This window comes from Dromiciops gliroides, chromosome 2 (genome assembly GCF_019393635.1).
Source record: "Dromiciops gliroides isolate mDroGli1 chromosome 2, mDroGli1.pri, whole genome shotgun sequence".
In the NCBI taxonomy this organism is placed as follows: Eukaryota; Metazoa; Chordata; class Mammalia; order Microbiotheria; family Microbiotheriidae; genus Dromiciops; species Dromiciops gliroides.
In genome coordinates, this window is record NC_057862.1 from 654,710,690 (window position 1) to 654,726,052 (window position 15,363).

General features: G+C 42.1%; 1 protein-coding gene across 2 annotated transcripts in view; it reads left to right on the forward strand.

Annotated features, from left to right (window-relative positions):
* Positions 1-2,155: 2,155 nt before the first annotated feature.
* Positions 2,156-15,363, forward strand: part of PHLPP2 (PH domain and leucine rich repeat protein phosphatase 2) — an 88,593-nt gene continuing 75,385 nt past the window's right edge. The window contains exon 1 of one of the 2 annotated variants that reach the window (XM_043986830.1): positions 2,156-2,349. In XM_043986830.1, coding sequence (XP_043842765.1) covers positions 2,248-2,349 — 102 coding nt within the window. In that variant the 5' untranslated portion in view covers positions 2,156-2,247. The remainder of the gene's footprint in view (positions 2,350-15,363) is intronic. The other variant, XM_043986831.1, reaches the window with a different exon arrangement.

The following is a 15,363-nucleotide window of genomic DNA, read 5'->3' on the forward strand; positions in this document are numbered from 1 at the left end:
AGCCAGAGCAGAGGCTGGGAGATGTGAATGGACAGTGTGAGGAATGAGAAAGCAGCCAGTTTAGTTAGACTGAGGAAGGTGGGAAGAGGAGTCTAGAAAGATAGGCTGGGTCTGCTTTTTTATCCTAAAGGTAAGAGGAAGTCGCTGGAGTTTGAATTGTGCACTAGCAAGCATCAGGCCTGTGCTAGGAAAATTCCCTTTGGAAGGTATGTAGAGGATTGAGGGAAGCTTCCTCTGGCAAGATCTCAGAAGGCTGAGTAAGAAGGGATCAGATGAGGATCGTGGATGAGATTTGTCAATGAGGGCATATGTGGGAAGAGAGTGAAGAGTGAAGGATGATGTAAACATGTAACCTGGGAGACTAAGAGGATGGGGGCACCTTTGACTGTGAAGTTTCAAAGGGGTGTGTATGTATGTGTGGGCGCAATTCATCAGAGAACTTCCTCTTTTCCTTTTTCCTCCTTTTGAGGGTAGAAGTAGAGTTGCATGTGGAGCTCACCTGTCTCTTGTCTTTTTTTTTCCTTTCCATTTGAAAGTAGCCTAAACTTTTCAGAGCTGGAATTTGAATAGTGTCTTTCTGTTTGATCTCAGCATCAAGGGGAAAAAAACCACAACCTAATGGAAATCTTTTCAAATTTGTTTTCATTGAGAACAGTTTTTATGTAGGGCCACACTTTGTATCTGATTGAAATGAGATTGGCCTATTAGGCTGAGAGGGTATCAAATGAAAGTAATAATAGCTGATATTTCATATATGTGGTGCTTCTCATACATTTCATCTTCCACATAATATGAAGAAATAAGGGGAGGGAATAAGCACTTAGGACAGAAATTACCTGCCCAGGGTCATACCGTTAGTGATTGTGGCCACATTTGAACTCGGGTCCCCTGACTCCAGACCCATGGATCGATCCAGTCTGCCACCTGGCTGCCTCTATGAAATGGTTACTATGGAGATGTGATTAAGTGAATAGAGCAGTTGTAAAGGTAAATTTGTATTTTTTAGACGTGATTTATCCAGGGATCGTGTTGGATGAGTTCATTTCCAGTACTGTGTACTCTGCCAGAAATGAAAAGAACTGGTAGCCTAAATTGTCAAAAATGTCTTGGTGTGTTTTGCTGAATCTGCCCCGTCCAGTTCTTGCCCCTCCCCTCCCCCAATACTTTGTTATGAGGAATGACCCTTTGGGAGGGATGGGAATGATGCTTTGAGATCTGTAGCTGATGGTAAAGAAAAAGATTAACCAAGACATTTTTAAAAGCTGGTCTATTCTCAGTCCTTCAGACAGATTATAGGTGGTATGAGGCAGAAAAACCTGTAGTAAGAGAAAATTGGTGACAGTTATATTTACTAATTATATAAATCTCCGGAGATTAATGGTTCTTGCTGTCAAATCCTTTACAAGCCGCTTTTGAAGGATGAGTCATTAGCACCTATGTGAGGACAAGGTCTTAGAAACCTGGGAAGGGGAGGCTTTCGGAGAGATAAATATAGGAGGAATTAACGAGGTAGGCAGGAGAGAGCTCTGGTGCTCCTACTTAATGAAGTAGGGAAATGTGCAATCAGAAGGGGAGTTTCGAAGCAAGTGCTTATCTGCCCCCAAACGGTGCGACCCCAGGGAGAAATGACCCAAACAACCCCACGTCCCAGAGTGGATAGACCCCCTCCGGAGGAGTACAACACCGGGCTGCTGCGGCTGCTGCCACCGCCGCGGGGCCCGGGGCCCCGGGGGTGGCCGGGCTGCCTAGCACGCTCGGGGGCAGGTATTTGAATAGGCTGAAAAAGACCTTTGCTGCGCCCTTCCATGACGTCTGCGCGGGCCGGAGAGATGCCAGGCGCGGCCCCGGGGGCCGGCGCCACCTGCCACGTGCCGCCTTCGCCTCCCGGCTCCCCGACTCCCCGACTCCGGGGTCACAGGGCGTCATTAGCATAAGCTTCTCTCCCTCCCCGTCCCAATCACCAGAACCGCGCTCGGCCAATGGCAGCCGAGCAGAGGCCGAGCCCCGCTGCATCGCCGAGGCCCCGCCCGCCCATACAGACCGCGGGAGTCAGGCCGATCCGCGCTCCGGCCGGGCCGGGCCGGGCCGGGCCGGGGCGGCGGGGAGGGGCGGGGCTCTGCGCAGGGAGCCGCGGGGGCGGGGCCGCCGCCTGGTCTCGCGCGCTGCGTCTCGCGCCGTTCGTCGGTCGCGCCGCTGGTCGTTTCTCTCCTCTCCCAGCCGCTGCCGTCGCCGCCGCCGCCGCTGCGGATGGGGGAGGTGGAGCCGGGGCCCACGGGCCCCCTGGACCCCCTTGAGCCGCCTGAGGCTCCCGCCGCGAGCCGTCGGCCGGGGGGAATCCGAGTCCTGAAGGTAAGGAGGGGGCTACGCATCCCGGGCCTGGACGGCGGCCGGGCCTCACGGCTTCCCGGGCCCGTTTCTGCATCCCCTGCCCTCGGAGTGGGGGTGGGCTGCGGGCGTGCGGCTTCGTGCGTGGGGGCTTCCTTGCTGGACGCCTGAAAATATCCAGCCTGTGGGGGCAGGGGAAGTGTTGGGGCGGGGGGGGGGCGGAGAAAGGGGACGGGCGGTGGGTGCTGCCTAGGCAGAGGAGCATTTACGAAGCGCCTACTGTGTGCCGGGCGCTGATCAGAAGTGACTTCAAGCGTGAGATTCTGCAGTTGCGAGAGCTGAATCTGAGAGGGGGGAAACGATGCTTGCCCTTAAGCAGCCCCTCTCCATCAACAGAAGCCGGGTGGGAGATGGGCAGCCGGCCCGGGGAGGGGGGGCGGTGAAGCTGGGCTTGGAAGAGGAGAGTGAGGAGGTAGCCAGGAAAACCCGGGGGGGGGGGGCGGCGGCAGAAATATAGGAGATGCAGTTATGCAACAGGCAGTGGGGCTTTGGGGGGTTTAGAAGGAAATGAAAATAGATGCAGGTAAGGGTGGAGAGTGCTGGTACGGGGCCCTGAAAGGGATGACAAGAAGCTCGAATTTACTCTAGAACCGGAAAGGAAGGGGATCCTCTGTAGAGTATCCAAAGGGAGCTTGAGGCTTTCAGTGGTAGAAGGTGGATTTCCCCCCCCCCCCGCCCGCCATCCCCCATCGCCCATCCCCCTCCTTGCAGCGTTTAAATAGCTTACGGAAACTTACTGTAAGTGAAATAGATGGACAAGGTCTTCATCCGAAGACTGAATGGAATGAATCTATTCTAGAATTGTTGGAGAAGGAATCGGCAGGATTTCGTAACAGTTTGTTGCAGAAAAAAGATGTATGCAATGTGTTTGGGTTTTTTTTAGTAGATCAGGTTGTCAGTAAGAATTGGGAAAGGAGCAGGAGACTGAGGAAGAACCTATCTTTTTTCCAAGTCAACTGTTAGAGATAACACTGGAGGGGAAATAAAGGAGGTAGGCGAAATTGTTGAGGCTATGAAAAAGGATAAAATTATGAAGTTACTTCTTCACCTTCAAACATTAGTACTCTGCCTCAGCGTCTTCCATAAACTTTCTGAGTTTTGCCATATGGTGACAACAATAAATTCACAAAGTTACATAAAGACTTCTGAATAGTTATTCAAAAATATAATGTGCCACAAATGTGTATTTGGTTAAATACTTAAGTGAAGAAAAAGAAAGTTCAGCAAGGCTCTCCTTATCAGAGAACAGCAGGCCTAACAGATAGGCATTGCCCTCTGGCTTATCAGGTAAACAAACTGGCCTGTTTTGACTTCAGTGCAGAGGAGCTCTGGAGTGAGTAGCTCTCTTGGAAGACAACTTGTCACTTAGTGCACCCAGACTTAATCTGGGGATTTATTGGGAAAACCTAACTGGTCTTAATTATAGTACTCTGCTGGTGCCATGAGAGGGTGAGGTCTCTAGAAGTCTCATTCTTTACTGATAACAATGCACTGGTTGAGTAGACTGTAGCCCTTGCAAATAAAGAGGCAGCCAACGGAGAATGTAAAAAGTTCCTTTAAGTGGTTGTGTTTTATACGAGTGAGAGTACTGTCCTAACAGAGTTTATTTGTAGGTAGGGGACAATAGAATATTCTATTTGAGATCAGGAAGAACATTTTGCATATACTTTCCTTGTGGGTTGCAAACATTTTTAAAATAGTAAATTTTAAGCTTCAAGTATATACGCAGAATTATAGATTTGGTCGATTTAACTTAAAAGCTTCTCAAGATTTATCAGTTCTTTCCCTTCAGATTATAGTGCTTTTTCAAATAGATAGGAGAATATGAGTGGACCTGTGCTTTTAATGATCCTTTTTTTTAAAGAGAGCCTCTTTTGAAAAGAAAGCAGGTGTTTAGAAAGTCGGTATTCAGCTGCTTTATACAGTCATGTTTACATTTTACAATTCTGAGTCTATAAAAAAAATGCATGAGGTTAAGAATGACTAAGATGATATTCTTATGTGTATCCCCATGTGGCTACTCCTTCCTGATTTAAAATTTTGCATGATGGAAAATTAATTTCATTATTTAAAATACTTTGCATTCAGAATGTCCTAGTGTGGGTTTTTTTCCATTGGGTATTAAATGCTGTGTAGTATCCTTGTTTTGGCTTTTTTTTTTTTTAGACCTGTGATGTCATTGTTGTAGGAGACTCCTAGTGAGGAATTCCCTTTCCTGTAGCAGTGCTCTGCAGTCTCTGCAATTTAGTTTTACTGAGGTGTTTGCAACACAGAAAGCTTATGGGTCTGGGCTATGATTTGAACAGTTTTTCTTGATTTTGAGGTCAGTGCTCTAGGATGCCACACTGCTCCTGCATGGCAGTAGACTGAGTGAATGTTGAGTCAGCCCTCATCAGTTGTGACCTGATCCCATCATTCCTTTTTTAGCCTAGGATTTCTGTTCATTTTCCTCCAATTAAAAACTGAACTATAATTCTTGGCTTAAAAGGTTTACTTTCTAGAAGTAGCTTTTAAATCTTAAAGATTCTCTTTGTATACTTCTCTTTTGTAAAGCTTGGTTACAGCTTTATTTATTCTTCCTTAGATGAGCTGTTAGGATAGCAGCTCATGTATGAGAGTGTAGGGACAAAACCCTATGTTTTTGCCAAAGGAGAGTGCTCCCAGTCTAGCAATATTAAGCATAATGGCCCTAAGGGCCAAGAACCTTCCAAAGACAATCTAATTGGCAACCCAAGATGCTTAAAACATTTTAGGCAATAAACCAGCAAATTCAGAGAGGAAGAAAGCATCGTTACCTCTTTGGGTCTTAGCACAGCACAGCCACTGACAGCTTTTTGTCAGAAGAATTTAGCTTACTTAATATCCAGTCTTTAGTAGGGTTGTGAATTGATTTAAGAGAATTGAGAATAACATATAAAAAATTAGAATTCAACACGACTTCTTTAGGGTTGAATTGATGTGCATTGTGTATTGAGGGATAAAATATTACATAGATGTATAATGTGTGTTGCAGACAGGAGATCTTGTGTTCAAAGTACTTAATACAAGTGGGAAGGAGTTACATTTACTTACAAAAATATTCATTGCTTTCAAAGAATTTATAATTTTGGAATAACTTCACTTTTTCAATGTATCTGTGATCTCATCATAGTTAATACCACTGGTCCAGGTATTTATCCATCCTTACGGCTATGTCTTGTATGATTTTTTTCCCCTCATTTCTCATAAATCCATAGAGGATTTATCTCCAGTAGTAGAAGCCACCTTCTGATACTTTTAATATTTTGTTGGTACTAGTACAACATGTCTGCCCATCTTTTATCCTGTATATGACTCATCCATCTCTTTTTCTCTTCATAAACATATTTTACTTGAAGAAGGAAATCCAGACCTGTGTCAGGAACTCAGTTATGGGGGTATGTGGGATGAAAGGTCATGCAGAACAGAAAGGGAAGAAGGATCCCTTAGCACTGGAAAGGAACTAGGTGCTTTGAGATAGTAACTACTTATTCTCCAAGGAGTATTAAGGTGTACAACATAAATGATCTGTAAGTAAGAGATCAGTAAGGATCAGAGGAAGAAGAGATGGTTAGTGGCATCCTGTATGAAGACACAGTTAATCTAAAAAAGATCTGGTGGTTTTAGTGCACCCACAAGTTTAATATGAGTTATCAGTAGGATATGACAGCCAAGAAAGCTGATCTAATCTTAAGCTGTGTTGAGAGGGATGTCCAGGACTAAGAGGGGGTGGGTTGTCCTGTGAGTACTCTGTCCTGGTCAGACTAAATTGGAAGTATTATGTTCAGTTTAGGAATTCTATTGATAAGCGGCCTAACCTGCCACCCCCCACAAAGTGTCCAGAAGAGGACAGGTAACATGGTGAAGAGCCTTGAGTTCATGCCATATAAAGAGTTGAAGATAGTGGGAATGTTTAACAGGGAGAAGAGAAGACAAGTATTTGGAAGGCTGTCATAAGGAAGATGGATAGCCGAGTTCTTTTTGGCCCCAGAAGTCAATTAGGAGCAATGAGTGGATGTTGATGGTAGGAAAAATTTCTTAACCATCAGAGAGAGAGAGAGCCCAGAATGAATTGATCACCTTCCATAAGGTAACGTGTTCCTCCCTTTCTGGAGTTCTTCAAGTGAACTTTGGATGGACACTTTTCAGATGTGTTGTAAAAAAGATTCTTGTTCAGATCTGGGCTGGATTAGATGGATTCTGCTTCTTGAATAAATGTAAACTACCGACAATAAAAAGCCCTCAAAAAAGAAAAAAATGTAGAACTAAAACCATGCTGACTTGGAGTTTTCGTTACTTTTCTAGACTTTTCTGAGCACTTTTTAAAAGTTTTTTGAAGAATATTCTGGGACAATATAGAATGGCAAAGTCACAGAATTTGAGAGTTGTAAAGGATGGCGGTGTCTGTTTGGTCCATATTTAAAAGGAGTCCCCACTGTAAATGAGAAAAGATCTGTAAAGTCTTCAGTACAATGCCCAGCACATAGTGAGTAGGTGCTTAATAAAATGCATGTTCCCTGTTCTCCTCCTGACAAGGGGCCACCCAGTCTCTGTTTGAAGACCTCCATTGCTTCCAAAGCCATCTCACTTTAATTATTAAGAAGTTGGTTTGGGGGGGGGCAGCTAGGTGGCGCAGTGGATAGAGCACCAGCCCTGGATTCAGGAGGACCTGAGTTCAAATCCAGCCTCAGATACTTGACACTAGCTGTGTGACCTTGGGCAAGTCACCTAACACCCATTGCTGGGGCCCCCCCAAAAAAACAACAACAACAACAACAACAACAACAACAAAGTGGTTTTTTTCTGAAATCAGTCCTGGCATAGATGGTTTCCAAGATGGCTGTATATTCTAGCTGTGATCAAGACTTGATTGATGCTGTTAACTCCTTTGTGTGAAGGGTGAAGAAATAAAGATTATTTGAAATCATCTGAATTATAAGCCAAGTGGAGAAAGATCTGAAGCTACATACATATATGATAATCCAAATGAGTTCCCTTAAAATGTATGTGTTAAATATTCAGCTCTGGGAATTTGGTTTTATTAAATGCTGACTATGTGCAAGGCATAGTTGTAAGCCTGGAGATATAAGAAGACCCCTATTCCAAGGAATTTGTACTGAAGAGTTATAACATGTACCTAGATAGCAGGGATTCATTTATCTTGTTGACTTATAAAGTAAGTCAGCAATATACCAAAGGTGTCCTCTTTCTGCCATCCCCCTTATTTTTCTGTCATCCCTTTTTTCCTCCGGAGATGACCTTATCTTCTGAGAAAAACATAGGCCATATCATTATGAGTCTTCCCTACTTCAGACTTCACTCATATCCCCCATGTCTTAAATATTTTGTTGCTTTTTTTAATACTTTACTGTCGTTTCTCAATAACCCCTTCCCTCTGTTAACTTTCTCTCATAATAAACACTTAAGCAGAACAGACCAGCACACAGACCATGTCTGACAGCATATGTAGTCCACTGCTTTTCTTTTGAGAGGACCCTTATAGTTATTCACTCACCCTCCTCTCCTTTTTTTGGCAGGCTCTGAGGAAGATGTTGTTTTATTTGTCAAGGCCAACCCTCTTTGTACCCTTGCTCCCCTCTGGTAGGAGCTTGCCCCCTCATTTCTCAACTTCAGTTTTCTCCTTTTTTTGTTTTTGTTTTCATTGGTTTCAGTCCTGTCCAACTGTCTGTGAATCCATTTGGAGTTTTCTTGGCAAAGATACTGGAGTGGTTTGCCATTTCCTTCTCCAGCTCATTTTACAGATGAGGAAACTGAGGTAAACAGGATGAAGTAACTTGCCCAGGGTCACACAACTAGTATGTGTCTGAGTCTATATTTGAACTCAGGAAGAGGAGTCTTCCTGCCCCCAGGCTCAGTGTTTTATCAACTTTACCATCTAGATGCCTCTTTTCCCATTCTTCTGGCTTCTTTCTTATTGTCTATAAACATTCCCAATTGTCTTATATTTTAAGTACCTTAACTTGACCCTGTCATCAAGTTATTGTCTTTTATTTCTTTTTCCTTTTACTGCCAGCCTTCTTAAAAGAGTGGTCTATTCTCTCTGGCTCTGCTTTTCTTCATGATCCTCCTTCATCACTCTCATTTCTCTTTCCATTTTTTTCTCTACCCCTCTTACTTTATCTTCAAAGTCCTTTTTGATTTTCTGTGGCCTGAGACCAATTCATATTTTTCTTGGAAGCTTTGGATGTAGGAGCCCTGACATTGCTGTACCTTGATCTTCCTTGTCACTAAAGAAACTTTCTATGGTCCTCATCTTTCTCTGTCTGCTCATCCTGACAGTCTTTTACTTGACTTTTAACTCCTCTTAAAGTGGGGCACTACTTCCAGAATGCACTGCCCCAAGCTTCAGGGGGTCCCAGGTGGTATGATTTAAGGAGGGGCAGGTTCTTCACTTGCCTGGCCTGTTCTCTGGTCCGTAGATAACCCCAGGCCAACTTGCTAATTAACCAGGCAGCAAAACTTTGTGCTGTGGTTGTTAGCTCTGACGAGCCTGCTCCCCTCCGCCACCTGGGTCACTGCCACTCAAGCCTACTTCCTGGTTCCCAGCAGGGGTGAAACACCAAGTTCTGCCTCAGCACCAGTAGAGACCCTTGTAATCTCCCCCTGGCCAACTACTGAGCCCTCTCACCAGACTGTAAGCTTAGTTCCAGACGACACAGGTGCTGCAGCTGATTCAGAGGTGGGGGGGGGGGCAGTCAGGTCGGGTCCTCTTTCTCTGGCGAGGCCTGCCTGGGACTGGGTCTATGTCAGCCTGACCATGGGGTTGGGTTCTACTCCTGCCCCATCACAGAATCCCCCACCTGCTGACCTTCTAAGCTGTCTTTGGCTGGAAAATAAGCTCAGTCCATTCTTTTGTGGGTTCTGCTGCTCCAGGAATTGTTCTATGGCATTATTTGGAGGTTTTTTGGAGCCGATCGTTTTGTAAGTTCTGGTAACTTACTGCCTTTCCTCCGCCCCTGCTCTACTTACCACATACTTCTTAAACCTTTAAATCCCGCTTTCTGGTCTAACCCCTACTGAAATTATTCTTTCAAAAGTTACCAATGGTCTCTTAAATGCTGTGTGCAGTAATTTCTTAAGTCCTCGTTCTTGCTGACATTTAACCATCCTTTCCTCACTCAGTATGGATGATGATCCAGCAAAGGAAATTGAGAAGGAACAGACAAGAAGAGAATCAAGATAGACAGTGTGACAAAAAGGCAGAGCAGAGAGAATCTCCAGGAGAAGGGAGAGGGTGATAAATCATGTTCAGTCAGAGAGGTATCAAGGATTGAGGAAAAATCCATCAGATTTGGCAATTAAGATATCACTGGTAACTTGGGAGATAGTAGTTTTAGATGAATGAAGTCAGAAGATAGATTGGAAGAGTTGAGAAGTGAAGGAGATGACAAGAAAGGGGCATTGAATGTAGAAAATATTTCTAGGAGTTCGACTGAAAGGGAAGAGAGATAGGGGACATCTGGATGTGTTTCTAGGCAGTAGGGATTGAAGATGGGATAATTGTGAGGGGTAATCTGCTGGAAGAGGTTGGTGGAAATGGGATCAGTAGTACGATGAAGGATTCTGGCTTCTTAATCAGATACTGGAATGAGGGAGGAGAGAATAAGAGATGTTGTCGAGATGCAGACTAGAGGAGAAAGAGTTTGCTGTGAACGGCTTGTTTCTTTTACTTTGGCTTCTTTTTTCACAGTAAAGTTGAGATTCTCTGTAGAAAGGGTAAGGGGAGAGGTGGTATGGGAGGCTTGAGGTAGTAGGCACGCCTCTGTCACATGAAGTCAGTTTACTGAATGTCTCTAGATTGAATTTCAAATCATTAGATTCAGCTCAGTGCTGGAGCATATCAGGCTTTGTCATCTACTGTTAACACCTCCCCACCCTCATTCCCACATACACCCCCATCCACCCCCCCCCATTCTGGGTAGAGTCAGAAAGACTCATCTTCCTGAGTTCAACTGAACCCACACACAATAGCTGTGTGACCCTGGGCAAGTCATTTTACCCTCTTTGCCTCAGTTTCCTCATCTGTAAAATGAGCTGGAGAAGGAAATGGCAAATCACTCCAGTATCTTTAGCAAGAAAACCCCAAATGGGATCTCAAAGAGTCGGACACGACTGAAACAACTGAACACCACCTCTTATCCCCCACTATATCTGTTAGTTTAATAAACGTGCTCTCTTTGTCTTTATCCAAGTCATTCATAAAAATGCTTAGCTCAGGACCCAGCAGTTTACTGTTATACCTGACTGTAGAATGCCTGCCCAGTTTGCTTGAACTGTTAATGAATTCTCTTTCAGCCTGGCTTTTATAGTAAGTTTTGAATCCTTTAATTGTAGTCTGTATTCCTATATGTTCCCACAAGAATAGCCTGAGATTTACTTGACCAAATGCTTTACTATTACACTTGAGCTCCAAGTTCGTTACTTTCTCCAAAAAATGGAAATAAGTAGCCTGCTGTGGCATGTTCTTGATGAAACAATGATGGGTCTTTGATCATTGCTTCTTGATCTGGACGGTCACTAGTGATTAATAACGTTACAGCATTTTCTCAGGAATCCATCTAAACCATGCTTACAGACTTGTTTCTCAATTCTATTTTCTTCCCATTTTTGAAAATTTCAATATTTGCCTTTCACACTAGTCCTACAGTGCTTCTCTTATTTCCACTATCTTTAAAAATATCATTGACAGTGGTTTAGCTGTCAAATTTGGCATGTTTTTGTTTTGTTTTTTCAGAACCTGAGGCTGTGGTTCATCTGGGCCAGGTGATGAGTTTATCAAGGACAGCTAAGTGCACACATGCTCTCTCTCCCCCCTCTCTCTCTCCCTCTCACTCTCTCTCTCTCTCTCCCTCTCTCCCTCTCCTTCTCCCTTTCCTTCTCCCTCTCTCTCCATCTCCCTCCCCCTCCCTCTCTCTCAACCTGTCTTGCCAGCTCACTCTCTATTAACCATTTTTGTCTGGTCCTTTCTAGCCCAGAGGTCATTCTTCTTGGCAAAGGCAACAGCAACAAAAAAGGAATTAAGCAGCTTTGCCTCCCTTCAGTCAATAACTGGTCCATCTACTCTACATAAAGGTCCTTTCCTTGTGGTATTTTCCCTTTCTCCATTGTAGTTAAAAAACAAACAAAAAAACTGTTTTTTGATTGTCCTTAGCTTTACCCCTTAGCCTTTGCTCGTTTTTGACACTTGCTTTTACAAAATCATGCAATGCTTTTGTATTCATCATCTGTTGTCTTCCCTGGCATCCATTTTTGAATAAATGCTTTCTAAATCAGAGTTGATAGGTGAGTTATCCGTGTAGTCACATTGGTCTCTTAAGACAATTCCCATTTTTCTACCTCAGTGGATTTTTTTCCTTTTACTGTTTCAGAATTTCATATCTGGCTTTCCTTTTCCTCTTCAGCTAATTTACCCTGAGGGATTTTAGTCCGTTGGATCTTACCTAGCTTTCCTCTGAACCCCTTGAAATGTGTTCTCCTAAAATCTAGGCTGTATATCATTTTGACCAACTTTTCTCATTTCTGTCACATACTCTGAGAGGTAGTGGTCACTTTCCTTGAAGGTCATCATCATTTACCCCCAAGCAGCTAGTTCTCACCTATTGGTGAGAATCAGATTAAAATAGAATGTCTTCATTCTTGATTCCCTCACTTTTGAAAGATGAAATTAGTATAGTGGCAGGCCAAGAAGTTATTAACAGAGGGCTCCACTAGGTATCTGGATAATTGATGTCCTTCATCACTTTTTTAAAAATTAAAGTTTTATTTTTTAAATTGACAAATATTGCTCCCTACCTTGATTAATTAAAAAAAAATCCCTGCAACACATAAATATAGTCCAGCAAAACAAATTCCTCCATCACTGCTACAATCATGCCTTTGTGCCAGGCTTGTGATCCATTTACTCAAGTCATCTATTTCTTCACTTTGTCTAGATGGTCTGTGATATACTTGGTTGACAAAGAAGTTTTCACCCAAATGTTCTCCACTTTTCCCCTCTGCTAGTTTCTGGATTTCTTCACATGAGTATACTTTCTTACCATACTATTAGACCCTACCCCCACCTTGCCCTTTTCCTATCTTACTACTTTTGAGTTTAGGTATATCCATCCAGTACCATTGTTCCTATCATAGGTTTTATCCCACCAAACCTTAGTGATGTCTGTGAGGTCTAATTTGCCTTATTGTAGCAAGAGTTCTAGTTTATGTATTGCCTAAAGTTTGGACATTTTTATACAGACGTTTGAGGCTAAGGGTTTTACTCCTGTATTCTTTCTTGGATTTTTGTGTCCCCTTTGAGCTTCTGGGTGTCTTTACAATAATTCTTTCTATATTGTAGCTTCTCTATAGTATCTGGTTTGATGAATACACTTAAATAGTTTTTCTCTTTACCATCCTTTTTAGGTTAAATACTTTCTCTCCTCCCCTCCTTCTCCAGCTGATCTCTACATTAGAGTTCTTATATCTTTCACTATTTTCCCCCTTTACATTATTGTAGTCATTATACACACATGTCCAAGCAAGCTGACTTCGTAGTTGTTATTTTGACATTCCATCTTTTAGCTCTGTATGCATAAGGCATCCCACATGTTCAGAATACAGTACTTCCCCATCTCAGCCTCTCAGAATACTTGCTTTCCTTAATAGCTCAGCTGCAGGTATCACCTCCATGAATTCTTCCCTAATACCTGCAGTTGTTAATGTTTCTCTCTCCTCAAATTACTGTATATTTACTTTTCTGTGCACAATAGTATATTCCTCCATTAACAGCAACTGGTAGAATAATGGAAAAAGTGCTGGGTCTGGAGTCAAAAAGATGTGAGTTCAAATCCAGCATCAGATCCTTATTAAATATATGACACTGGACAAGTCACTTCACCTCGCATTGCCTCAGTTTCTTCAGCCGTAAAATAGGGATAATAATAGCATCTTCCACCCAGGGTTCTTGTGAGGATCAAGCGAGATATTTTTAAATCACCAGTAGCACACACCTAGCACATAATAGGCACTGAGTAAAGTGCCCATTCTTTTCCCTGCCCCAGTAGAAAAGAAGTTTGGTAAGGGAAGAGCTTGTTTTATTTCTTGTCTTTGTAGCTTCAGCAGCTAGCAGTCTTTTGCGTGTTGAAGGAGCTTAATTTTTGAATAATTGAATACTACAATTAAAGTCCACATTGATAGGAAACACTTCCTCACAATCCTGTGAAATTAGGAAGTTCAGAATATACAAGTAGAACAGTCTATCCATATGGACTATTATGATAAAACAAGCCATATAATGCAGTATAACATTTTACTCCTCCCTTCCCCTTCCCTGTACCAAAACCAGATATGTTACCAAGTCTTTTTTTCTTGGGTGTTAGATCTAAGATTCTAAAAGGCTTCTTATTGACTTCTTTAATTTATTGATGGGTTATGCCCTCCAATGATGCAGATCACAGAAGATGTCCCATCCCATACAATCGAAGCAGTTACTTTAGGCCTACTCTCCCAAACATTCATTTTGCACTAGCAGGTAGAGTTCTATGAAGGTGGTTGCTAAATTTCCTCTCAGTGGTTTAGCAGTAACTTTTGAGGAGTTGAGGTTTTTTTTAAAATAGCTTTTATTATTTTTATTTACAAAAACCTGCTGCAATGTTTTTACCACTGATTATAAGTCAATATTGATTGGCCAGACTTAATTACCTTTTAGAAACAAGCATATACTAAAGTTGTACAATGAAAACTATTAATACAAACACCTCCCCAAACTCTCACACACACTCACAAATACAAACAGGGTTCAGGTGAAATTAGGCTCATGCTGAGGGAGGGAGGGAGAGAGGGAGAGAAGGAGAGAGGGAAAGAGGGAGAGAGAATGAACGAGAACATGGCAAAAGAGTAACACACATCTCCACATTGTTGGAAGTCTCCTTTGCCTCCCTTCCCAGGGGACTTGTGAACGTCTCCTTAGGTGTGGTGTAGTGTTCTCTTGGACTCTTTGAAGTGTCCTAAAGTTTCCTTTCTTTGGGAGTTCATTTATGGCTTGGTCAGTTTCTCTTTCTAAGTCTGACTTATTTAAATTATTCTTGAAGTCTAGGAATTTTATTAAATCTTCATTTCATTTCTTACCTGTTTTGTCTGTATATATTTGGGCAAAATATTTTCTGATATTTCTTCGTTTCTTTTAAATTCTTTTTTAATTTTTGATATTTCTTTTTTGAGTTGAATTACCTAATGGTTTATCTATTTTATTGTATTTTTTAAAAACCAGCTCCAGATTTTATTATTATTATTTACTGTAGGTTTTGTTAAACTTGTCATTAATTCTCACAATTTCAATTTTGGTCTTTAAATGAAGACTTAAAATTTGTTTTCTGGACTTTTCAGTTGAATACCAATAAATCAGTGTGTTCTTTCTTTTGTTGATGTTTTGGCTCCATTGCACAAATGTCTTCTTACTGTTGGCATTTTCTTTACTCTTTCTCTGTTAAGTTCTTTGACTCACTAAATTCTCTAGGATTACATTAATTACAATTAAGTCTAATTTTCAGTCCTTTCTTCAGTGGCCCTTTTAAAATATTAATTCTATTGTGTTGTGATCAGTAAGATATATATTTACTGTTTCTACTTTTTTAATGTATTTGTGAGAGTTTTATGCCTTAACACATGGAATTTTTGTAAATGTACCTGAGTGCTGAGAAATATTCATACTTTTTCTGTTTCCATTCAACAGTTGCCAGAGGTATTTCATATTTAACTTTTATAAAATTCTATTCGTTATCTTCTTTTTTAAAATTTTTCAGTTAAATTTGTCAGTGTTTGAAAAGGGTACATTGAGGTTTCCCTGTTTAGCCATTGGGTGCATATATGTATTTATATTCAGTGTCTGGTTTCCTTTTGTATATAATGAGTTTCCACGTTAGTCTATTTTCGTTTTGGCTTTGTCTGATATCATGGTTGATA